The sequence below is a fragment of the Erpetoichthys calabaricus genome, chromosome 7, assembly GCF_900747795.2.
Source record: "Erpetoichthys calabaricus chromosome 7, fErpCal1.3, whole genome shotgun sequence".
Lineage (NCBI taxonomy): Eukaryota > Metazoa > Chordata > Cladistia > Polypteriformes > Polypteridae > Erpetoichthys > Erpetoichthys calabaricus.
In genome coordinates, this window is record NC_041400.2 from 35,475,542 (window position 1) to 35,502,849 (window position 27,308).

The 27,308-nt window shown below is 39.9% G+C and overlaps 1 protein-coding gene across 1 annotated transcript in view; it reads right to left on the bottom strand.

The window, feature by feature from the left end:
- Positions 1–227: 227 nt before the first annotated feature.
- lrrc2 (leucine rich repeat containing 2) overlaps positions 228–27,308 on the bottom strand; it is a 123,366-nt gene continuing 96,285 nt past the window's right edge. The window contains exons 8-9 of the mRNA XM_051929596.1: positions 5,565–5,701; positions 228–678 (exon numbers count right to left, since the gene is read on the bottom strand). Of these exons, the coding sequence (XP_051785556.1) occupies positions 629–678; positions 5,565–5,701 (187 nt within the window). The 3' untranslated portion in view covers positions 228–628. The remainder of the gene's footprint in view (positions 679–5,564; positions 5,702–27,308) is intronic.

Here is a 27,308-nt window from a genome sequence, read left to right on the forward strand (position 1 = left end):
TCTCTGTAAATCTGAGAGGGATTGCTCCCTCCATACCGTAAAATTCAAATTACGACTTGCTGGTCACTAACAGTGCAAACAGGACGACTGTGGGCCACCAGCAATGGACACTTAGACTTGCATGTGTCCTTGAGTTAGAATAAGTTGACACATTTCACATCAAAAGTGTTTTTAAAAAAAGCTATTTGTCTGTGAGTGTGTGTTTATGCATTGATATACAGTATACAGGGGCAGTTCAGAACTGAAAGTTCACCTAATGCATATAGCTTGGGGATGTTGGAATACCCTGGAAATACCCCCATATAGACACAGGGAGAATGTGCAGACTTTTCACAGACAAAGACCAAGCATGGGATTCAAATGCAGAACTTTAACTCTGTGAAACTGCAATGCTATTCACTATGCCAGTGTGCCACAGAGAAAATATATTTAAAAAAAATATATCAAAATTATTTTTACTTATTTAACTCCCATACATTTTTAAATTCTGGAGACAAAAGTACAGCATAAGCCCATCACAAGACTTCAGTACTTGTATAAAATTAGTAGCAAAATTACTTTGCCTTTCCAGAATCTTTAATCCAGTATAATTATGCGTATTTCTCTTGAATAGTTCCATGTCAGTGTGTCATAACTGACAGCTCAGTGATACCTTCATAGTGTAGCAGGGGGCTGACTCTGAAAAGAATTCAAAAAACAGGACCGTTAATATCTTCTTTAAAACATGTCTTCTATTTTATTTCTCATGTCTTAATTCTGTATTTGTAAACCTATCAAATAAAGGCACTCTATAATTAAGTGATTTGTTGCCTCGGATCACATAAGGCTTATCCACTGAGTAGATTAATTTCCAGTTGAATACAGTTTATTATGATTTTGGAACTCTGTTGGGTTATATATAGAGCCATCACAATATAAGTTTGTCCATCACAGAAGCAATAGAATTGCATAAAATGCAAGTGTCTTTATTAGATTAATAATGCTTTTAATCAAAAGACTTCCTGTTCAGATTAATTAATCATAATCCTAATCATTCCTGTTCAAAAAAATTAATTCATAAAGTCCCTAACAAATTCCACTATAAATAACTTATAGACAGCCAGAAAATGAAAGAAAGTTTTGTTAAAGTTTAAATGGCTTCCAGAGTTTGCACCACCTATAGCATGACAGCCCACTTCTACAATAAAGCTGTGTTCTTTGATTTTCATTTACAATTTTACAGTATTTCTTTGGTTTATGTTATTTTTATTACAGCACAAGACATGCATACACATATTTGTCACCACCTTTTTAATTCATTCCTTTAAAGTTAAAGAAATGCTTTTCAAATCAGAAATATAATAAATCAATGCATAAAAAGGTCTGAATTAACGCAGGCCACCTAATTTAAGGTGTTCATAAGAAATGTAGGTAGAAGTACATAATAAAAATTAATAGTTGTGTCAGATATTTGAAATATTAAAATGTATGCTTTAGCCTAAATGTTTAATATATAAATATTCTTGATTGTAATAGAAATTTTCACATTCTGATAGAGGTGCATAGTGGGCTAGATGAAAAATAACATCATATTCATAATCACTGACCTTTAAATAGGCCAAAATGATACCCCACATGCTTATGTTTGAAATTTGTGTTTGTTAACCTTCTGGGAGTTGCTCTTAGAGGGCTAGGACCACCAGTAAAGAATTAAATATCAAAAATATCATATTTGTGATCAACAGCCTTGAAATAGCATAAAATGACACTCCACATGCCTATATTGCCAATCCCCATTTTTTATGTTTTGGGAAAAGGAGTGACTTTGACCTCTCATATTCCATTAGGGGGTCATCCTCTGGGGTCAGTTAATGTGGCTTGTGCAACTTCAGTTCCTTCTGACCATTTTTACTGAAGACACTCACTTACTGGCCTACTATTTATCAGAAAATGATAATTCCCCGCAGAAAATATGGTTAAAAAATTGCCTAAATAAGTAGTTTTTTTTTTTCCAAGATAGTAAAAAGTAGGGGGGAACCCCTAAAAACTCAACATCTTGCATAACTAGACACGAAGACAAGATGAATGGTATATATAAGTTGGGTTTTTTTTTTATTCTAAAGAGTCAGGAGGTGTCAGAGAAGAAAAAAACTATAGCAATTTCAAAGCGTCTAAAAGTAATTCTTATAAATTCTTATGGCAAATGAAAAAAAGTCTATATTGAGATTTGATGCCATGCAGAGGAGGTGTCATCAGAAATGACACGTCACCCACTAAATCCAGTGGCTATCATAAGCCCACATGACTTTATTGAAATTTCAGATTTTGTTGATATAAAGGCAGGAATCAAGATAAACCAGACATTTTGCCACATTAGATAATATTTTCTAACTGGAGAAAAAATCAAAGAGGAAAACTGTGCATGCATGAAAGGAGGAACTGGAGATGGCACTGTAGGAATTTAGAGTTGCTAGGGGAAAGTACACTTTGTATGTGTGTTGGGTTGTCTGGAATGTCGACATCCGGGTGCTAGTATAAGACAGCAAGATGAACCTACAGGATGCAAGATGTCAGGTATACTAGAAGTTCCCAGAGTTACCTTACCATGTTTTAAGAGAGAGGGAGGGCAGAGAAGAGGAGGCTGGGCCTCCTACCTGACAAGTGGCAGTACATAGCCACCTTTGGGAAAAACTAGGGCTGGGCAGCTAATTTAGAGATACAACTTGGGCAGGACCAACGGGAGTCTAGTACTCTACCCTTTTTTCTAGAGATTGTGTAGGAGAACCAACCTAAAAAGGGGAATTTAAGCTTCAAAAATAAAGGGACATTAGAGGCAGAAGCCAGAAGGCTGCATAATGGCCAGAGCCATTCTGAGTCTAGATTCCATAGAAGAGTTTGGAGTGAAGGTTCAGCTGGCATTACCAAGAGGCCAGGATCATAAAGAGTGAATGTGTGTGTATGTGTGTGAGTGACAGTGAGAGGCAGGCAGAAACATCACTTGCAAAGACAGAGACAAAGTAACAGCACACTATTTCTCTGGGAAAACTCTTAAAATATATTCATAATTCCACTTTTCATAAACAACATTGGTTGTTTGGTTGCATGTTTCTTTAGGACAGCATTTTTTCACTTAAAAAACATAGCAAAAGCTAGACCTCTTATATCATTGAAAGATGCTGAGAAATTAGTTCACGCGTTTGTTTTCAGTCGACTAGATTACTGTAATGCAATCCTCTCAGGAATACCCAAAAAAGACATAAATCGTTTGCAACTAGTGCAGAATGCAGCTGCTAGAATCCTAACCAGGAAAAGAAAATCCGAGCACATTTCTCCAGTTTTGATGTCACTACATTGGTTACCTGTGTCATTCAGGATTGACTTTAAAATTCTGCTTATGGTTTATAATGCCTTAAGTAATCTCACCCCATCTTATATATCGGAATATCTGACACCTTATATTCCAATCCGTAACCTCAGATCCTCAAATGAGTGTCTCCTTAGAATTCCAAGAGCAAAACTTAAAAGAAGTGGTGAGGCGGCCTTCTGCTGTTATGCACCTAAAATCTGGAATAGCCTGCCAATAGGAATTCACCAGGCTAATACAGTGGAGCACTTCAAAAAACTGCTGAAAACACATTACTTTAACATGGCCTTCTCATAGCTTCACTGTAATTTAATCCTGATACTCTATATATCCAATTCATTATAATAACTATTCATGGTGGCTATAAAAACTGTACTAACCCCTACTCTCTCTTCTGTTACTTTTTCCGGTGTCCTTTTGGTGGTGGCGCAAGCACCGTGATGGTCCAACATTGATGGATTAAAAGCCAGAAGTCTGCATGACCATCATCACCAAGTCCTTCCGTGAGAACCCTAAATACAAAGAGGACTATTTCATTTATCTTAGGTAGAATGCCCAGAGGGGACTGGGTGGGAGTTTTTTTTTTTGTTTTTTCTGTCCTCCCTGGCCATCGGACCTTACTCTTTTTCTTTGTTAACTAATGTTGTCTTATTTTAATTTCTTATTTTGTCTTTTTATTTTTCTTTTCTTCATTATGTAAAGCACTTTGAGCTACTTTTTTGTATGAAAATCTGCTATATAAATAAATTGTTGTTGTTCTTGTTGTTTAGGATTTTTGGAATGAGAGTACTCCGGTGGGCTGGTGCCCTGTCCGGGGTTTGTTTCCTGCCTTGCGTCCTGTGTTGGCTGGGATTGGATCCAGCCGACTCCCATGACCTTGTAGTTAGGATATAGAGGGTTGGATAATGGATGGATGGATGGAATGAGAGTAGCATGCCTTTAACATGCCTACTGCTGTGGTGAGTTGGTGTCTTTTTCACTCTCTTCACTGAAAAGAGCTGGTTTGCTAAGCTACTTCTTAAGAACTACTGTACTCTAAATCAGGCAAACAGAAAAATAATTACACCTAATCAGCACTTTTACGTCAATTCATTAAAAAGCATTCAAACACTGATGCGACTATGTAGGAGTATCCTATAACAAGTAAGAATGTTAGTCAGTTTTAAAAGATTTTAACATCAAAAAGTGAAATTATGTATACTGAAAAGTTTAAGATGCAAGACATCAGAATTAGAAAGTAGTTCTTTTTTATACACAGGCATCCATGCAACTGATAGAACTGGTGGGTGAACCAGCCTTCATAGGTAATCTATTTCTGGCACCCTGCAAACTTAAACATCTCCCTTGCAACACTCCCTTTATGTGTCTTTTTCTAAGCTGAATTTGATTTCCCATTTCGTTATTACATTTTCCTTGTCATGGTTTAGTTGATGCTCCTTATTCTTATACAAGAGACTGAGCAAGTGCAATTTTGTCAAAATTTATATTAGTATTGGCCATGCATGACCACTGTTCCATGTTGACCACACACATTCATTTGACAAAAAGGAAACAGAACTTTCAGAAATAATATTGAAATGGATGGCATGGTGGCACAGTGGTAGCGATGCTGCCTCATAGTAAGGAGACCTGGGGTCGCTTCCCGGGTCCTCCCAGGGTGGAGTTTGCATGTTCCTCCCACAGCCCAAAGACATGCAGGTTAGGATCATTGGTGATTCTAAATTGTCCCTAGTGTGTGCTTGGTGTGTGTGTGTGCCCTGCGGTGGGCTGATGTCCTGCCTGGAGTTTGTTCCTGCCTTGCGCCCTGTGATGGCTGGGATTGGCTCCAGCAGACCCTCTGTGACCCTGTGTTAGGATATAGCGGGTTGGAGAATGACTGACTGACTGAATATCGAAAGGGTGCCAACAGCTAATAAATATTTCATATCTGTAAATTTATTTTTGAATGTATTTTATACTTGATGCTCAATGTTCAAATTTAAAATATTTAATTATCAATAAAGTAATATTTAATTGAACATTCATTATTATTTTGCTAAAAAGAGAACCATTTCATAGTATATGGTTACAGGCAATAGGCAAAAGTTCACATACTTTTGGGAATAGCTCTGTAAAACAGTTCTCTTTAGCAAAGAGTATTTTATTTAATACAAAGCTAATAATCAGCTAAGAAATAAAATAATAAATCAAGACCACATTTTCTTTGCAGTAGTATCCATACCTCGCTCCTTCAGGCTTTCAAGGTAGGCTTTCATGAACTCCTTCTCCAGCTCTTTTTCTTCAGCATCTTCATCCTCCAAGTCAGGCTGGGCTTTCTCCTCCTCGGATCCTAGTGGGTTATCCAATAAGCTGATGTATCTGTTACAAAGGCAAAGCACTCCATAAGAACCCTATGCGAACTAAGAGTCAAGACATACAGTGTTATGCAAACAGAATGAACAACACCATGTCAGTGGCTATATGTGATCAATATTGTAGGATGTGTGAGAGGGATCTCTGCTTCACCTTCCAGCTGGGACACCAGAACTATGAAGAGATCAATACAATTTATGAAGAACATAAATTGGTGAAAGTCTACATTAATTATCTTTCACTTTTTCTGTTTGTGGTTCAGATGTGGAGATAGACTATTTGTCAACAAATACCCTAAACATGCTTGCTGCAGTAAACCAGCAAAATAACAGAAGATGGATATATGCAACTATATACTTATATAGATATATAAAATATGGCGGGCCGCTGGGTCCTCCCCTTCTGCTTATGTTCCGGGGGAGCAGCCATGGACTCCTCAGTACCTCCCCCGGGGCACTTGCTGGCAGCCTCCCTGGTTGACGATGATGCCTCAGCTTCCCGCAGGGTTTCATGGGAGATGGAGTTCTCCCCAATCCTGTGGGGACCTGGGATTGCCGCCAGGGGGTGTGGCAGAGATCGTTAAGCCCAGCTGGTCTAATCATCGGCCCCACCCGGGAGTGCGATTGGGAACAGATAAGCAAGCACCAGGAGCACTTCCAGGAGGGCCATAAAAGGAGCCACCAACCACAACTCAGGGCCGGAATCAGGAGGAAGAGGACGAGGTTGCCTGGAAGGAGTGTTGGTGGTGCCAGAGGAATAGTGTGGTCTGTGATTAAAAGTGTTTTGGGGACTGTGTTGGGACTGTGTTGTAGCTGGAGGGATTATGGGGAAGACGTGCCCTCCAGCTGAAGAAAAATAAAAGATTTCTGTTCCTTTGACACGTGCCTCTGTGTAAGTCTTTGCCGGGTCGGGCGCTATACAGCCTAATATCACAAAATGAATGATAATAACAAACAACACAAAACATAAATGTATGCTAGCTTATTTTAACTTTTTCTCTCCAATTGAAAAAGGCACCTGACCTAATGAATTCTATTTCTCTGCTTAGTCTGATCATTTTCTCTCTTATTAAAAAAAGCGCATAATATGACCAAGAAGAAATATGTTCTTTAGCTAGTTATTACGTTTCTAGCATCTGCACCGTGGAGGTGATGATGATTTGCTCACAACTACTCTGCAGTGGTCCCCCTTCAAGATACAGCTCCTGTGTGTGTGTGTGTGCATGCATGAAGCTGTTCTGAACTTTTCTACTGAATTTAGGAAGAGAAACTGATAACAGCCAAAAAAAGTATCTTCACAAAAGTTTCTTTGCAGTTACAGTAATACCAATAACCAGAATAAATTAGCTGGCTTTATCCTAACTGCTGAGTTCTAGTCAATAGTTCTTCAAATCCAATTAGACATACTTCTAATTTGATTCTTGTTGACTTTGGATATAGGTGATGCTTTGTTCCCATCCTTCTGAGCCTGTTTTCTTCTGCTCATATGAAAGGATTTTTCTTATTTTATTCAGTAGCTTTTTTCCTTCTTCACCTTATTCACACTTTCTGGTTTAAGATGGTACCACAGTTTTCTCCGAGCTTTCACACCCAGGGTTCCTCTTTTTCTAGCATACAGTTTACATCTGTAGGATAGTTGGTGATCTATCTCCACATGTGTGTGTGTCGACTCCCATCCTTAACAAGACCAATGCTTGGGTTTTGTATGGTCTCTTCATTGCTCATGCACCTTACTTTACTTTAGCCCTTACTTGTTTATGTTAAGTTAAGTGCAGCCAGTTGATATGTTTGAACATCTAAAAACAAACCTCCTTTGAGTAGCTTCCACTGGAGGTGCACCAGCCATCAAAACATGGGAGGAGAACCAGCGCACATACTGTAGAAGCAGCACCATTCAATTTGTCTTGCAATGCCTTTGAATTTCCTGGATGACTCCTAGATTTCTAGAAGTCTGATATTATCAACTGTTTGTTGTCACTATGATCCTTATCGAGAAAAATTGGTTTAAATGAGAGAAAATATTTATACATAAGATATTTATACATCTTAGGTTATTATTGTTCTTAATTAAGATTATGTGTGAATTCTTATACAGGACATGGTGCATGAACACCACTTTAGCATCGAGCAAAATGCTAATTGACCTTACATTGTTTTAGAATTATACATTCTTCCACATATTGAAAATGGTAAGGAAACAGGGATAAGAGAATAAGAAGTATTGGGGTCAATGGAAGAAGTACTTCATTAAGCAGCTATTCAACTAGACAAGGTGTGAGTGTGACAAAACATTGAAGACGTTGGTAGGACCAGTCAAAGCACTAATGTGCTGTTCTTCTCTTTCTTCTGCTGCTTTTTATTTTTTTTAAACTTTTTTTTAAATGGTCAGATATTTTTCAAATTTGTAAGGGCAGGAGGAGTTTAAAATGTGATATGTTTCTGTGACAGATGCATAACTGTGTGATATTTTATAACAGTGAAGGGCATATGATGATGCAGCACCATTCTGGTGATTTATCTATACAATCAAAATGCCCCTTTCATAGTCCTTTCTAGTTCTTTTAGATTTATTTCTATTGTCATTTTTGATTTACTGAAATGCTGGTCCACTATTTTACGGTATTTGCCTTGAGTTTGACAAATCCTACTTTGCGTTTTTAGTTTGTTTTCACACAAACACTGCGGAGAAAACATAAAGCCAATGCAGAATACTGTGTCACCAGAACATCTTAATGAAGAAGGTCATAAACAGAGCACAAGTGTAATGTCAAGCCTGAAGAAGGGGTCAAGAAATACTGTCTAAAGTTAAAACCCATCATTCCATTTCCTAAACTGTTTAGACCATGTAAAGAAGAAAAGCCTTACACAGGACAGGATATAAGACCAACATAAATGTGCTTAAAGGAAAAACAATTTTAAATATTACATTCATACATTTTCAGTCTAAACACTTTTTATCCTACTAAAACACTTTATTAGTTAGATAAAGTTAGAATCAGCATTCTTTTGATATTGTGATTTTCATAATGAGCCTTATTAAGAACTTCAGTAAATTAAAATAAGTTAAAAAATATACACATGGTGCAACATTCAGGTGTATTCCTGGGACTATTTAACTCACATGAAAGTTGGAGCATTTGAATTAGTTTGATTACTTCATCAAAGTCAGTTATTATCTTTTTATTTATTAAATAGTTTTTGCAACAATAAGTTGTATTCAAAAATAACAGTGATAATAAAATGTAATTACACATGTCAGTAGACTACGTTAGCACTTTGCAATGTTATGTACTTCAAACAGAGCACAAGTAGGCTTATGGTGGCTCAATAGCTTTCAAACACATACAGTCTCCTCCATAATGTTTGGGACAAAAACACATTTCTCTTTGATTGATTCCTTTGCTCCACAGTTTAAAATTACAAATAAAGCAATCAGATGTGATTAAAATGCACATATTCCAGACTTGTTCACTTCACACCTTGAAGAAATGACACTTTTTATATAAAATATACAGGTTTATGTAACTGCTCTCAAGGTAAAATTGAAACAGGAAACTAATTTATAGTTGAAGTCTACAATATGTTTCTTTGTTTTAAGATAGATAAGTTTTCAGATTTGTCAGTGCTTTTCAGTGTAAAAATTTGAAATTTCATAACTTTGTATAGTGCAATTTGTTTCAGATATCTCAATGAAAACTGAACTATTCCGACAGTTTTTCTTGATGAATAAATGCACCACATCTGAATAAAACTGTTCCACTTGGTGGCGAGTTGTTTCATGCAGACAGGTAAACAGACACACAGCATAGACTGACATGACTATTGCAATAGGTGCTTCTCGCATTATATATGAATGCACCTAAAATGTCAGTAAGGGTGGAATTTATGGTAATACATATTACTGTTTTACATTACTTGCTTGCCGGTAGCATTCCTCCCTGTTCTCAAGACATAACAGAATACAGTAATCCCTCCTCGATCGCGGGGGTTGCGTTCCAGAACCCCCCATGAAAGGTGAAAATCTGCGAAGTAGAAACCATATGTTTATATGGTTATTTTTATATTGTCATGCTTAGGTCACAGATTTGCACAGAAACACAGGAGGTTGTAGAGAGACAGGAACTTTATTCAAACAATGCAAAAACAAACATTTGTCTCTTTTTCAAAAGTTTAAACTGTGTTCCATGACAAGACTGAGATGACAGTTCCGTATCACAATTAAAAGAATGCAAACATATCTTCCTTTTCAAAGGAGTGCGTGTCAGGAGCAGAGAATGTCAGAGAGAGAGAGAGAAAAGCAAACAATCAAAAATCAATAGGGCTGTTTGGCTTTTAAGTATGTGAAGCACCGCCGGACAAAGCAGCTGCAAGGATGTACAATGTGAAGGTAGTCTTTCAGCATTTTTTAGAGGAGCGTCCGTATCCTCTAGGCCAGTGTGCGAACAGCCCCTCTGCTCACACCCCCTCCGTCAGGAGCAGAGAATGTCAGAGAGAGAGAGAGAAAAAAAGCAAACAATCAAAAATCAATACGTGCCATTCGAGCTTTTAAGTATGCGAAGCACCGTGCAGGAAGCATGTTGCTTGACAAAGCAGCTGCACAGAAGGGAGCAACGTGAAGGTAATCTTTCAGCATTTTTAGATGAGCGTCCGTATCGTCTAGGGGTGCGAACAGCCCCCCTGCTCACATCCCCTCCGTCAGGAGCAGAGAATGTCAGAGCAAGAAAGAGAGAGAGAGAAAAGCAAACAATCAAAAATCAATACGTGCTGTTTGATCTTTTAAGTATGCGAAGCATAGTGCGGGAAGCATATTGCTTGACAAAGCATCCATATGTAAGCCCAGCAAGGAAGAGAGCAATGTGAAGGTAATCTTTCAGCATTTTTTGAGGAGCGGACGTATCCTCTAGGGGCGCGAACAGCCCCCGTGCTCACAATATATTTGAGGAGTTTTATTTAATACATAATACGCGCTCTGGTTGGGTAGCTTCTCAGCCATCTGTCAATAGCGTCCCTTGTATGAAATCAACTGGGCAAACCAACTGAGGAAGCATGTACCAGAAATTAAAAGACCCATTGTCCGCAGAAATCCGCAAACCAGCAAAAAATCCGTGATATATATTTAAATATGCTTACATATAAAATCCGCGATAGAGTGAAGCTACGAAAGTCGAAGCGCGATATAGCGAGGGATTACTGTATTTAGTTACATTAAAACAGGGTGAGTGATTAAGGGTGCACATGACTTTGCTTGGTGTCCATCCCTGAACAGCTTCCTGCCTTGAACCTGATACAACCAGGCCTGCTTGACTCTGATCAGAGATAAAGAATAGATTTACAAACTAGATAAATGGTTAATGAATATAGGAAACCTCGGAAGGCTTTCATTTTTAGAACTTAAATATTTGTTATTTTTTAAAAATTATATTTCTTTTATAAGGAACTCAGTTTAAAGTTGAAATGAGAAAATGAATGCATTACTCCTACAAGCTGATTTCTCCTTCTTCAGTGCATGGCCAGAATGTAAATTAATAACCAAATACATGAATTACAATATTTATTCTCCCCCCGGAACCTAACCCCATTTCTTACATAGGATCAATGCTTTAGTATCTGCGGTTTCCACCTCTGTGTAGTTGTTCTGGAATGTGGATAGCGACAATTGACTGAAAATGTTTTAGCAGAAGACTGCAACATCACAAAATGTGAAAAAAGTGAAGGGGTCTAAATATTTTCTGAATTCACTATACATAAATTGTTGCTCAGAAATAAGTATTTTAGTATTTTTATAAGTCTTTAAAATGCTGAACTGTTGCATGCTGAAAGCTCATTATAATTATGCAAAGAATTTTCAAAGTGTTTGGAATAATGCATATGTATAAAAAGAAGTACACTATTAATGTGAAAATGGATACAAGTGTAAGCTAAAGAACCTCTTTTCTTCTTTACTGTGAACTTTATGTGTAAAAAATAAGTAATTAAAAATGTTTTGCAAAATTATTCTGTTATAGAGTTAGAAACCAAATGTTGCTTGCAGTATGCTTTGCAATTTTATCAGCAGTCCAATGCATTAACACAAAATTAGGAAAAAACTAAATTCACATACTCCAGCAGCAGCATATTATAAAAAAACAATATTAAATTAAAGAGTGATAAAAATGCAGGTATAACAGACAATAACTATATAATATAATATAATAACAGATAATAACTATGTATAATGTTAACGTTTAATCCCCCCCCCCCACCCCGAGTGGAATGAGTGGAATTGAAGAGTCGCATAGTGTGGGGGAGGAACAATCTCCTCAGTCTGTCAGTGGAGCAGGATAGTGACAGCAGTCTGTCGCTGAAGCTGCTCCTCTGTCTGGAGATGATACTGTTTAGTGGATGCAGTGGATTCTCCATGATTGACAGGAGCCTGCACAGTGCCCTTCGCTCTGCCACAGATGTCAAACTGTCCAGTTCTGTGCCTACAATAGAGCCTGCCTTCCTCACCAGTTTGTCCAGGCGTGAGGCATCCCTCTTTTTAATGCTGCCTCCCCAGCACACCACCACGTAGAAGAGGGCGCTCGCCACAACCGTCTGATAGAACATCTGCAGCATCTTATTGCAAATGTTGAAAGACTCCAGCCTTCTAGTGAAGTATAGTTGGCTCTGTCCTCTCTTGCACAGAGCATCAGTATTGGCAGTTCAGTCCAATATTATCATCCAGCTGCACTCCCAGGTATTTATAGGTTTGCACCCTCTGCACACAGTCACCTCTGATGATCATGGGGTCCATGAGGGGCCTGGTCCTCCTAAAATCCACCACCAGCTCCTTGGTTTTGCTGGTGTTCAGTTGTAGGTGGTTTGAGTTGCACAGAGTCCTTGATTAGGTTCCTATACTCCTCCTCCTGCCCACTCCTGATGCAGCCCACGATAGCAGTGTCGTCAGTGAACTTTTGCACGTGGCAGGATTCCGAGTTGTACTGGAAGTCTGATGCATATAGGCTGAACAGGACCGGAGAAAGTACAGTCACGTGCGGCGCCCCGTGTTGCTGACCACAATGTCAGACCTGCAGTTCCCAAGACGCACATACTGAGGTCTGTTTGTAAGATAGTCCACGATCCATACCACCAGGTATGAATCTACTCCCATCTCTGTCACCTTGTCCCTAAGGAGCAGAGGTTGGATGGTGTTGAAGGCGCTAGAGAAGTCCAGAAACACAATTCTTACAGCACCACTGCCTCTGTCCAAGTGGGAGAGGGATCGGTGTAGCATATAGATGATGGCATCCTCCGCTCCCACCTTCTCCTGGTATGCGAACTGCAGAGGGTCGAGGGCGTGGCAGACCTGTGGCCTCAGGTGGTGAAGCAGCAGCCGCTCTTTGGTCTTCATTACATGTGACATCAGAGCGATAGGCTGGAAGTCATTTAGCTCACTAGGACGTGATACCTTTGGGACAGGGGTCCAAAGCCTCAGGACTCTCCCCTGTTCCAGGCTCAGGTTGAAGATGCGCTGTAGAGGACTCCCCAGCTCCAACGCACTGGGGATTATCCAACACTGTAATTGTGGGTGGGGGGAAACTCTCTCCTATGCTGGTATCAGCAGAAGGATGGGTGGAGGGTGCAGCACTCCAAGGTGAGAGTAGGTTAGGGTGGTCAAACCTGTTAAAGAAGTTGTTCACCTAGCTTGCTCTCTCCATGTCTCTCTCGATGGTGGCACCCTGCTTCGAACTGCAGCCAATGATGATCTTTATCCCATCCCACACTTCCTTCATGCTGTTATTCTGCAACTTCTGCTCCAGCTTTCTACTGTAATGCTCCTTTGCCACCCTGAGCTGGACTCGGAGTTCCTTCTGCACGCGCTTGAGCTCATGCTGATCACCGCCTTTAAAAGCCATTTTCTTCTGGTTCAAAAGACCCTTGATGTCACTTGTAATCCATGGCTTGTTGTTAGCATAGCAGCGTACAGTTCTTACTGGAACTACAATGTCCATACAGAAGTTGATGTAGTCAGTAGTGCAGTCAACAACCTCCTCAATGTTCTCACTATATTATCCCTGCAGGATATCCCAGTCCGCAGTTCCACAGCAGTCTCTCAGAGCCTGCTCTGCCTCAGGGGTCCACTTCCTGAATGAGCGTGTGGTTGTAGGTAGCTCCCTCACTCTTGGTTTGTAGTGAGGCTGAAGCAGAACCAGGTTATGATCTGCTTTCCCAAGAGCAGGCAGTGGGGTGGCGCTGTATGCGTCTTCAACATTTGCATACAGTAGGTCAATAGTCCTATTTCCCCGGGTGTTACAATGCACATACTGGGAGAAGGCAGGTAATGTTTTGTCCAGCGTCACGTGGTTAAAGTCTCCAGCAATTAGCACAAGCGCCTCGGGGTGCTTTGTTTGCAGTTTAGCAACAGCAGAATGGATGATGTCACCTGCTATTTCCACGTCCGCCCGAGGAGGGATGTAAACAATAACAGCAATGATGTGTCCAAACTCTCTGTGCAAGTAATAGGGATGCAGACTTACGGCCAACAGTTCGATGTCCTTGCAGCAAGTGGAGATTTGGACGTTTACATGTCCAGAGTTGCACCACCTTGTATTCACATAGAGAGCGAGTCCTCCTCCTTTCCGCTTCCCGCAGGTATTTGCATCTCTGTCCGCTCTAACTGTGCTAAACACAGGTAGCTCCACATTAGCATCTGGGATGTTACTTGTTAGCCATGTTTCACAAAAACACAACAAACTGCATTCTCTGTATGTCCTGATATTTTTCACCACCACAACCAGTTCGTCGATCTTATTTGGTAGTGAGTTCACATTAACCAGGATCACAGAAGGCACCGAAGGCTTGTATTGCCACTTTCTCGCTAGCCGCTTGGCTTTTAGCTTAGTGCTAAAGTAGTAAAAAGTAGTAAAAAGTGTCCAGAGAATGAGTCCACATAAAAGAAAGTGGTAGGAGTGATCAGTGAAATAGAGAAAAATAGAGGAAAAGGTAGAAAGATAAAGTCATACACGGAGCTGCTGGGATGGCTGCCACTCACGGTGTCGCCTGAGTCAATAATCAGTCTTTATTTTAGACCCCCAACCCTAACTGAATATAATCAGGCAAACTCACTTAGCAAGGCTGTCTATCAAAACACTGAAAAGAAAACATTTTAATGGAAATTATGAGTCACGTCCACAAAGCCAAGCAAATAATCATGAGCTAGAAATGCACCCCACTGCCTCTTCTTCCAATCTTAGCATACCATTGTCACTTCTCCCTGTCATTAAATGCAAGTTCACAGACCAGTTCTTTCAAAATACCCACCTCTCATTTTCTCAGTCCAGACTTGCCATTCACACTAGGCACTGTTTTGTACAGGAAACACTGCTGCATCATGCCTATGTACTGGATATTCTCAATAAAATGAAGTATCCACTCTGTGGCCACTCAAAGAAGAAAAAGGGCTACATACGTGTCCAGTAACCTTAAGGACTGTTCTTCTTGTTGGCAGCATCCTGTTCTTTACAAACCTAAGACAGATTTTTGCTCACATCTCAAAGATGTGTATGTTGGGTTAGATGGGTTTTTGATTAACCTCATATGAGTGAGTTTGCGTGTTTGTGTCCGTAATGATTGGCCATCTACCTAGGATTGAACACTGCTTCTGATGCAGCCAAAATAGATTCTGCTTCCAAGTCTGAACTGGATTATACTTATTTGAAAAATGCCCAAATAAGTCTTAACATCAGAATTGTATTCAACTTTTTTGTATTGCTGAGATGAATTAAAACCTCTTTCATTCCCATTTAGAGTGGAATGCTACAACTGCTTTCCTAGAGTTCCACTGAACTTTGTACGGTGAGATCTGCAGTTCACTTCCCTTTCAGCTGTAACAAACAAAATTTGTATTGGAAAAGACAACTGCAGTATTCAATTACCCAACTCATCAATTTATGTATGTTTGGCCTAAAAAATATATGTAATCAATATTTAAATTGAATTTGTGTCTTTGCCTCAAGCCTAGGTAAAATTAAACTGGATTTTGTGACTTAAAGTGCTCCACATCACTTTCATCCATTAGGCAAACATTCCTTTTAAATGTTTTACTTATATTAGTGCATTTTTATTTAGGGCTGATAAATTTAACTCACATACAGTTGTTAAATAAGTGGCTAGTAAATGTATTCATTCTTAAACTTAAAATAATTTGTTTTTGAAGACATTATTGACAATAATATTATTGTTGACTTGGTTTAGGTTTAGGTTTAGGAAATTTGTTTGCAGCAGCAAAGTACAAAAACAGAAGACATTATAACAGAGATAAACAAAGATACAACATTTGACAATCAATGTTACTCCATAAACACTCAAGATCAATACAAAGAAGAATAATTACTTTCAACAGTTCTCAAAATAATAATGCAGAATTTAACATTTACCAGCATCTCTATAAGTAACAGAATTTAAAATGCTTATAGCACAAGGAATAAAATAGTTCTTAAATCTGTTGCTTTTTATCTTTGGAAACCTAAATCTGCAGCCTGATGGCAACAGCTGGAATTTAGAGAACAGGGGATAGCTACTGTCTGACAGAATTGAGTCGGCTTTCTTTCTAACCTGTTTGCAATACATTTCAATGATAGAGGTCTGCTGTGAACCAAAAACTTCACTGCAAATGTTTATAATGTTGTTAAGATGATGTGTATTCTTATTGGTGAGGTTGCCAAACCAACAGATAAAAGCAAATGTAGCAGTGGATTCAATAATTCAATTGAGTTTCCTAAGACAGAAAAATCGTGACTGCCCTATTTTACAGATTTGCGCTGTGTTAAGATCAAAGTTCAGTTTATTGTCAATTATTGTTTTGTATTGCTCTACTCTTTTCCCACCCCTGGATGAGTGCAGTGGACTGTGTAGTGTAGAAATTGGTCTCTGTCTGGAAGGATTAACAGGGGCACCACGAGAAGGTTAAATGGCACTCTGTTATTCAACTGCAGAGTATTGCGCACCAGTGTGGGCTAGGTCAACCCATGCCAACAAGGTTGACCCCTGAGCTAAATAGTGCATGCCGAATCATCACCGGCACATTGCGAAAAACGTGCTTTCCTGCTTTATACAGGCTGGCTGGGATCGCACATCCCCATATACGACAAGAAACCAGTTCAAGAGCAGAAAGGTTCAAGCAACTGATGGGCTCCAGACACCCACTTCACCATCACCAGGAGGTAAATCACCGGCTGCCTTCTCGTCGGAGCTTCGACACAGTGAAACCCCTTAATCCAAGCAGTCCACAACACATAGGCTCAAGAGGTGGCAAGAGACTGACCGTAGCCCTCCCAAAGAAGCTCTTCCTACACCTCAAAAGCATGTACCTAATGGAACATCCCTATCTAGGAAAGACTGGGTTACGCTTAACCGAGCTATGTCAAAGGTGGGCAAAACAAGGGACAACCTATTTAGATGGGGCCTCACAACAAGCGCTGAATGTCCCTATGGTGAGCCCACCCAAACAATGGACCACATTCTCTAAAAATGTTCCAGAGGCCCTATAAGCACCAATGAAGATCTTAAGGATGCTAATGACACCACTCTTAAAATGGATATGGCAGTGGCATGATAAGAAACGATGATGATGATTACTCTGCCATCTCCACTGTCTCCCCTTTAATTAAAGTTGTGACAGTGGGTGGTGGGCACCTGAAATCTACAACTATATATTTTGTCTTAGAAATATTCAGTCATAAATTAGAGTGATCCCACCATTGTACAAACTCATTGACAATAGGTTCAGTCCGGTCTTCCTTATCTTGTAGAAGACTCACGATGACAGAGTCGTCTCCATATTTCAAGATGTGTCTATCTTTGCGTAAACTCCTGCAGTCATTTGTATACAGGATAAACAAAAGAGGAGATAAATAACAAGCATGCAGAGTACTCACAGATGTACTTAGGCTATCAGAGGACCGGCCATTGACACTCACGTTTTGTGTTTTGTTTGTTAAAAAGTCCAGAATCAGACCCACCATGTTAGAGTCCAAACAGAATTAATCAATCAGTTTCTCAACTAAAATGTGGAGATGGAACTTGTTAAAAGCTGACAAAAAGTCTATAAACACAAATCTTGCATATTGTTTTGACTTTAGACTAGTGGCCTTTACATCCCACACCATGTAGACCTTTGAGAGGCTGGTCCTGGCCTACAGTGCATCCGGAAAGTATTCACAGCGCATCACTTTTTCCACATTTTGTTATGTTACAGCCTTATTCCAAAATGGATTAAATTCATTTTTTTCCTCAGAATTCTACACACAACACCCCATAATGACAATGTGAAAAACGTTTACTTGAGCTTTTTGCAAATTTATTAAAAATAAAAAACTGAGAAAGCACATGTACATAAGTATTCACAGCCTTTGCTCAATACTTTGTCGATGCACCTTTGGCAGCAATTACAGCCTCAAGTCTTGTTGAATATGATGCCACAAGCTTGGCACACCTATCCTTGGCCAGTTTCGCCCTTTCCTCTTTGCAGCACCTCTCAAGCTCCATCAGGTTGGATGGGAAGCGTCGGTGCACAGCCATTTTAAGATCTCTCCAGAGATGTTCAATCGGATTCAAGTCTGGGCTCTGGCTGTGCCACTCAAGGACATTCACAGAGTTGTCCTGAAGCCACTCCTTTGTTATCTTGGCTGTGTGCTTAGGGTTGTTGTCCTGCTGAAAGATGAACCATCGCCCCAGTATGAGGTCAAGAGCGCTCTGGAGCAGGTTTTCATCCTGGATGTCTCTGTACATTGCTGCAGTCATCTTTCCCTTTATCCTGACTAGTCTCCCAGTTCCTGCCGCTGACAAACATCCCCACAGCATGATGCTGCCACCACCATGCTTCACTGTAGGGATGGTATTGTCCTGGTGATGAGGGGTGCCTGGTTTCTTCCAAACATAATGCCTGGCATTCACACCAAAGAGTTCAATCTTTGTCTCATCAGACCAGAGAATTTTCTTTCTCATGGTCTGAGAGTCCTTCAGGTGCCTTTTGACAAACTCCAGGCAGGCTGCCATGTGCCTTTTACTAAGGAGTGGCTTCCGTCTGGCCACTCTACCATACAGGCCTGATTGGTGGATTGCTGCAGAGATGGTTGTCCTTCTGGAAGGTTCTCCTCTCTCCACAGAGGGCCTCTGGAGCTCTGACAGAGTGACCATCGGGTTCTTGGTCACCTCCCTGAGTAAGGCCCTTCTCCCCCGATTGCTCAGTTTAGATGGCCAGCCAGCTCTAGGAAGAGTCCTGGTGGTTTCGAACTTCTACCACTTACGGATGATGGAGGCTACTGTGCTCATTGGGACCTTCAAAGCAGCAGAAATTTTTCTGTAACCTTCCCCAGATATGTGCCTCGAGACAATCCTGTCTCGGAGTTCTACAGACAATTCCTTTGACTTCATGCTTGGTTTGTGCTCTGACATGAACTGTCAACTGTTGGACCTTATATAGACAAGTGTGTGCCTTTCCAAATCATGTCCAATCAACTGAATTTACCACAGGTGGACTCGAATGACGCTGCAGAAACATCTCAAGGATGATCAGAGGAAACAGGATGCACCTGAGCTCAATTTTGAGCTTCATGGCAAAGGCTGTGAATACTTATGTACATGTGCTTTCTCAATTTTTTTATTTTTAATAAATTTGCAAAAACCTCAAGTAAACGTTTTTCACATTGTCATTATGGGGTGTTGTGTGCAGAATTCTGAGGAAAAAATGAATTTAATCCATTTTGGAATAAGGCTGTAACATAACAAAATGTGGAAAAAGTGATGCGCTGTGAATACTTTCCGGATGCACTGTATATGAGCCCTTTTGTGAAAGACTACCTGGTCCACTGTAATTTACCTATCAAACAAAGACTGGAGTTAAAGATCTATGTTAATTACCTATCTGCTCCACAAGGCTTTTTCCCACTTGGAAAATGCTGGCAGCATTGTTAGGAATATGTTTGTTTTATTTCACCAGTGCCTTCAGTGCCATCCAGCCATCCCTGTTAAGAAGTAAGCAAAGAGATATGCAGGTGGATGAGCCTATGGTGTCTGCCTCATGGACTGTGTCTCTAATATGAATAATAGCAACACTGGAGCACCACAAGGGACAATCCTGTCTCATTTTCTCTTCACCCTGTATTTTCAGACTATAAATATAACACCAAGACATGTCAGTGGAAGAAAACTTTCTGCATTCTGCATTTGGTGTACTGACAAGGGGGATGAGACACAGTATAGGAGTCAGATGGAGAACTTTGTTTTTTGGTACAACTTAACATTAGCAAAACCAAGGAACTGTTTATCCACTTTCACTGCACCAAACAGCTTCTGGTTAATTTTCAAAGAGTGGATGTGAAGGTGATGCATTGCAAGTACTTGGACATCCACATTAATGACATACTGGCCTAGTCTTGTAAAATAGAGGAACTATAGAATGAAACTAGGGCAGAGCAGACTCTTTTTTCTTAGGAGACCATGTTCTCTTAATGTGGGAAGTGACATCCGTCACATCTTCTATAACTCTGTGATGGCCAGTGCAATTTTCTTCACTGTGGTGTGTTGGGCTGGTGACATCACTTCAAGACAAGCCCACTGAATCAACAAGCTGATTAAGAAGGCATGCTCAGTTATGGATTGTACACTTGAGCCACTGGAGGTAGTAGCTGAGGAAAGAATGAAAATTAAACTGATGGCTGTTATGAAAAATGCTGCTCATCCTCTCTCTGAACCACTAGCATTGGGTACTTTTGGCCAATGGATTATCCAACAGAAGTGAGTCAAGAAACGTTACTGAAGCTTCTTCATACTAACAGCAGTATGCCTTTGTGTCTCACTGTGTCTGCTTTTTTTCATCTTTAGCCAACTGGATTTCTGTAAAAGTCCATTTTGGGCAAATAAAGTAGTATCTATCTACCAACATTTTATTTCAAATTAATTTAATAAATACTGTAGCTTATGTCTTTTTGTGTAATGCAAAACAATTGCAATCAAACTTTACGTAACTTATCAATGCTTGCATAGTGGCAAGTAATTTTTCTTGCACCAAATTTGTTAAATGATCTGTGCTGAGCTAGAATGAAAACTTCTGTGTTAACATAGAAATGATGTTCACTAAATGATAGTATGTGGAACAAATCTGTGTATGATGTTTTTATATTATATTGTAAATTTTACTTATAATTTTTAGCTTATGTAATTAGACATACATAAAAAAAGACCTGTGTGTGTGTGTATGTGTATGGAGCAGTACACTCTGCTCAAGCTTGACTACAGCCACTAGATGGCGCATGCATGTACTTTTAAATTTTTCAGTGCTTGCATGCACCTCAGTTCTCAATACGGAAGATGTGTGTGTGTGTGTGCGTGTGCGTGTGTGTGTATGTGTGTGTATGGAGCAGTCCGCTCTGCTCATGCTCAACCACAGCCACGGTAGTTGATGTGATTTCTTCAGAAGATGCAGAAGCTTAAATAAATGTGACTTTTGCCACTTGCATGAACTTCAGGTCTCATTCAACCCAAGCAGAAAACTCAGGTTTGTGGTACATGCATATTGTATGGTCATACACCAAGCTACCATACATTTACCTGAGACAGGTTCCAGCCTGTCCCGCTCAATTTGTGCCACAGTTGCACTCAACTACACATCTGTCTTAGAAAAAATATGACCTGTCCCGGCCCACTTAGATGATACCTCTGCAAGTTCACCAATATAGTAAAACTACTAGGGAGTCTTCAGGTTGTTTTTTGTCCTGAAGACCACTTGCAACCAATATATTAATATTTTTTAAACACATTTAATCCAGTTTTAGCTTGAGGTGGGCCGAAGCCTATGTCAGGGAAATAGTCTCAGTTTTGTAACCAGCCTTGGATACAGTGCCAGTCAGTCACAGGGCACAGTTACAATACCATCCATCCATTTTCAAACCCGTCTAACCTGAGCAGATCATGATGAAGTTGTAGCTTATCCCAGCAAGCATTGGGCACAAGGCAGGAACAGTTTCTAGACAGGACAGCAGTCCATCGCAGGGTGAAGACACATCATAGACCACACTAGGACTAATTTAGCAAAGACAGTTCACTAAACCTGCATGTCTGCAGACTGTGGGAGGAAACCAGAGCACCCTGAGGAAGCAAAGATGGACACATGGAGAACATGCAAATTCCACCCAGGAAGCACCTGGGATGTCAAAACTAGCCTACTTGTTGTGAGCCAGCAGCACTACCACTGTTCCATCATTCTGCCCCAGTTACTTTACCACAGGGCCAATTTAGAATGGTCAGGTAATCTAATTTGCATTTTGTCTGGGAAGTTGGACTAAAACCAGAGTACTTTGAGAGAAATTTCACACAGACAGCAGGATTCATGAGGTGGCTGCACCATCTACTGTGTCTGTGTGAAGGTTGAATGTTCTGCATACACATGTGGTATAATCCTGTTTGCTCCCTTATCCCAAAAATGTAAATTTAAGATTGACTGGTAAATCTAAATTGGTCTTGCATGGATGAGTGCATTAATGCGCTCTCTGAAGTGGAATGGTGTTCCATCCAGAGTTAGTTCTGACCTTTCATTGACACTACGAGATAGTTTCACTTTCTCATGAGGCTGAAATGGAATAAGCAGATTCAAAAAATAGAATGATAAACATATGTATAATATAATATTGAAACTAAATTTGAACAAGGATAGTTCTGATGATATACATATACACTTTTTGTTACAATTTCCTTTGTCAAGCCATGAGAAGTCCAGATGTAACTGTTCCTTGATTTCTATACAGAATGTCCAACACTTTAACACACCATTCCCTTTAAGTGGCCTTTGTTACCACATAAGGAGTGGATAAAAAGAAGAAATTTAAACATAGACTAGCACACATAAAGAGAATGTAGAGTCATTACTTGATCTAACAGCAGGATAATATTAGTACTTAAAGAGAAATGTCCTCCCATCATGAACAGAACATACACATTCTACACAAAATGCTCTCCAACCCAAAATCAAACAAATGGACACTAACTGCTTTGAAATTGAATTAAAACTAGACAAATCCCTCAGCTCCTACACAGCATCCCTGACAGGAACTTTTTAACATTAATTTAAACATAAAGCCTTTCATATATTTTTTGTATTTGCAATGAATTACCAGCCTCGAACTACAGCATTTTAATTTTATTCTGCACTTTGTCATGCCTTCTATTTTCCAAAAAGAAAAGAAATAGCTTTACAAGTACAGACAGACCTTAATGAAAGTGGAAAGAGAATAGTGGTAAGAAGTAAAAGCGTCAAGGCTGAATAAAAAAGTGAAAATTAGCAAGCTTCCCACTGTGTTGAAAACCTGGTGATGATTTAAAAGTGGCAAAAAAGTAAGAGGTGGAAATTTAATATCGCTAGTCAAAGCTAACCGAGAGACGGAGGTTTTAAATTCAGGCTCTTTGATGTGCCGCTTTTGCATTTTCTTTTTTTCCTCAATCTCCCCATACGTGTCCAGTCTCACAACAGGATGTTGAATTAGTTAACACCAATTATAGCAGATGTGGTTTTGTGGTAATGTGGACAAGGGGATTAAAATTAATATTATGAAGGCTACAAATAGAAAATATAAGATAATGACCTTCAGGCCTTCTGAGTGATGGAGGCTGGACTCACCGCCTTAACAGATAGCTTTCTATTTTTAATCTGAGAAAGGCCAGGCCCTATTACACAGTTTTCAATTGAGTCTGACCTTTATTAGGCTAATATCACTGACTCAGACTGACAGTAGCCTTTTGATCTCAGTAAAGTAATGACCTTTCTTATAGAATAGGCTGGTCAGTGTCTGAAATCTTTCAAGAGGCTAATGGACACTTTTTTGAATGCATTGTCAAAATAGGAAAAAAAAACTCCCAATTAATAATTCTCAGTTTGGTATTGTGATATAAAAAAGGGTGGAGGCTGAAGTTTTTTTAAACAATTACAAAAAATAAGACCTTAGTGAATTCATGTTTATGTAATTCCTAGTTTTTCTTTTCACAAAATAATTTCTACAAGTCAGTGACACTTTCTGTTTTATCTTTCCATTTTCAAATACACGTCATCATCCTGAAGGTTACCAGAACCTGAGCTGGAAAGGCCACCCACCAAGGTGGCCTGACATAAGCATGTGGGACAAAAGTGCACCAACAAATGCCTGCAGTGACAAAAGCGTGGAGGAAAAAAGGAGTGCACTGACAAATATGCACTACTAGTTCTACACTAGAGTTTCAAGTTCTTTATGCAAGATTAGAACTCCAGTTTGACACGTTTCAGCTTTATAGTAGATAACATATTGATAAAACACACACACTGTCTGCAAATGTCATTTGGTTTAAGCATTGCAGGGCATATCACATGATTTAAGCTTTCACATAAACTAGACATGAACATTAAGCTATGAAGATGGAGAGTTCTAGCACAGCTCCAGAGTGTACATATGTTACAGGTATATCAGAGCTGTCTGTCGGACTGTTTTCTAATCCCATTCCCACACATACTCTGACTGCTCCCATCAGCTGCATGGTAATTTTGATTAACTGGTCTACAAAATAATATTTTTTGTTTGCTACTGGGAACTTCAGACCAGCTCTGTATTAAGTTTTTCACACTGATTTCATATATGAAATCGGAATTAAGATAGCACATCAGATTTTTGAGATACGCATCAATATTATTGATATATCAATATCAATATATCAACACAATATCTAGAATTTGAACTCTGTCCCACCAAAATTGTTTGAATGTGTTTATTCTGAAAACAAACCAGAAGACGATACCAGAGACACTTTAAAACATGTTTATGTCAATTTACCTCAATATAAAAGCGAGGTCAGTGCGCTCAAAATTGTCTGAGGCAATTGCTTTTGCACTTGTACTGCACATCCGTCTCTCTTTGCATGAACCAACAGCAGTCACCCATCATGCTCGGAGTAAATTTTCCCTGATATCGGTTTTCCATCACCTTTGTATCTTGATGCAATCTTTCCCCATGCTCATCTCTGACATCGCCCAGATTTGGTGGAAAAAAGTCGAGATGAGAATGTAAAAAATGCGTCTTCAGTGAAACTCTGTCTCCCGTAAGCTAATATACTTTCAGCATATTCTCCACAAGCTCAGTATAATTCTCTGCTCTGTGACTGTCTAGAAAATTCTGAACAACCTACACAAATGAGGGTGTTGATTCATTTGGCTTCAGTTTCCTTTTGAACTCATCGTCAAGCATCAGTTCACGGATTTCAGGGCCAACAAAAACACCTTTCTTAATTTAGGCTTCATTTTTCTCAAGACCAAACTTATTTCTTAAATGCTGAAACACATCACCTTTACTGTCCAGTCACCCTAATTGTCCAAGACCTGGAACATCATAACTAAAAAATGGGACGTGCTGGATGAAAACGGTTTTCAGATTTGGAGTCAGCAAGTGAAATTTGTTAAAGTACAGATGAAAGAATCCCAGTAGCCAAATGTTTGTTGACCAGTGTTATTAATGTAGGCATGTGCTTTTGACATGAACACACAACTTTGTTTACTTAAAGATGTATTCCCCAGATTTTATCAGCATGTACATTGTAAAACCAGAGGGGAAAACACCTTAGACCACGTCTATACAAACATAAAAGACGCCTATAAGGTCATTCCATGCCCCCACCTTGGCAAATCAGATCATTTCTCTTTGTTTCTTGTTCCAGCGCACAAAGCCCTTATCAACAGTACTAATCCAGTTAGCAAGACTGTTAAAGTTTGGCCTGAAGCTGCCATTTGCCAACTCCAGGACTGCTTTGAACAAACAGACTGGAATATATTTTTTCATCAGACAGACTTAGAGACATATACTTCATCTGTGCTGTCATATATTAATTACTGTGTGGACAATGTCACTGTCAACAAAAGAATTAAGGTCTACCCAAATGAGAAACCATGAATGAATAGTGAAGTCAAACAGCTGCTCAGTGAAAGGGACAAAGCATTAAAATTGGAAGACACCTCAGCCTATAGAGCTGCCAGAGCTAACCTCAAGAAGGGCATCAAGTCTGCTAAACTAATGTACAAACAATGGATTGAGGAGGACTTTGACAGTAACTCAAACTGACAGCGGATGTGGCAAGGCATTTGATTAATCACGGATTACAAAAAGAAAAATGACGTACAATACACACTGGCCAATAACAATGCCAACCTAGCAGAGGAACTTAACAGTTTCTTTGCATGGTTTGACAAGGACAATAACCAGCGTCCAGTCAGCTTCGAGGTGACCGGAGACTCACAGCCTTTGGTCGTACACATACATGATGTGTGGCGGGCACTCGAAAACATCAATACAAGGAAGGCAGCAGGTTCTGATAATGTGCAAGGACATGTGCTCCAAGCCTGCGCTGACCAATTAGCGGAGGTATTTACACAAATATTCAACCTCTCTCTCTCCACAGGTGTAGTCCCCTTGTGCCTGAAATCCACAACCATTGCACCTGTTCCCAAAAAACCGAGGATAACCTGTCTTAATGACTATCGACCAGTCGCTCCCACCCCTGTCATTGCAAAGTGCTTTGAACGACTGGTAATCACCCACATCAAAGCCTCCATCCTAGCTGATCTAGACCAACACCAGTTTGCTTATCAGTGAAACATATCAACTGAGGACACCATCTGTGTGGCTCTACATGCTGCCTTCTCGCACCTGGAAAAGCCCAACACCTATGTTAGGATGCTCTTCATTGACTACAGCTCTGCATTTAATACCATTATACCTAACCAGCGGATCCAAAACTCTATGCAGTAGGACTTACTCCGTCCATATGCAACTGGTTACTGGATTTTTTCACCAACTGCCCCCAGTCTGTCAGGATGGGCAGACACACATCCTCCACCCTTACCCTGAGCACTGGTGTGCCACAAGGATGTGTACTAAGTCCCCTTCTCTATGCACTCTTCACCCATGACTGTCAACCCATCCACCAATCAAACATTATTGTTAAATTTGCGGATGATACAACTGTCATTGGGCTTGTAACAGACAACAATGAAGCTGCATACAGGGAAGAGGTTCACAATCTGACAGCATGGTGCAACACCAACAACCTGGTCTTAAATACCAAAAAGACCAAAGAAGATATTCTGGACTTTAGGACCACTAAAAAGACCAATCTCAGTCCGATAACAATCAATGCAGATGCTGTGGAGAGAGTTTCCAGCTTTAAGTTTCTAGGAGTCACCATCTCAGAGGACCTGTCCTGGGCTGACAACAACTTGGCTATAATAGGCAAAGCACAACAACGCCTCTATTTTCTCAGGAAGCTAAGGAGAGCTGAACTCCCCCAGAAGCTGCTGGTTAATTTCTATAGATGCACTATAGAGAGCATCTTACCTAACTGTATGATGGCCTGGTACAACAGCTGCACCAAGGCTGCTAAAGAAGCCCTGCAGCGGGTATTAAAAACAGCAGAGGCCATTACTGGGACTGAACTGCCATCACTCGAACTCTTGTATAAGACTCGCTGTGTGAGAAGGGCCAAAAACATTCTCAAGGACAAAACTCATCCTGGAAATTCTTTGTTTGAGCTCCTCCCGTCAGGAAGACTTTTTAGGTCAATCCGTGTACACACAAACAGACTAAAAA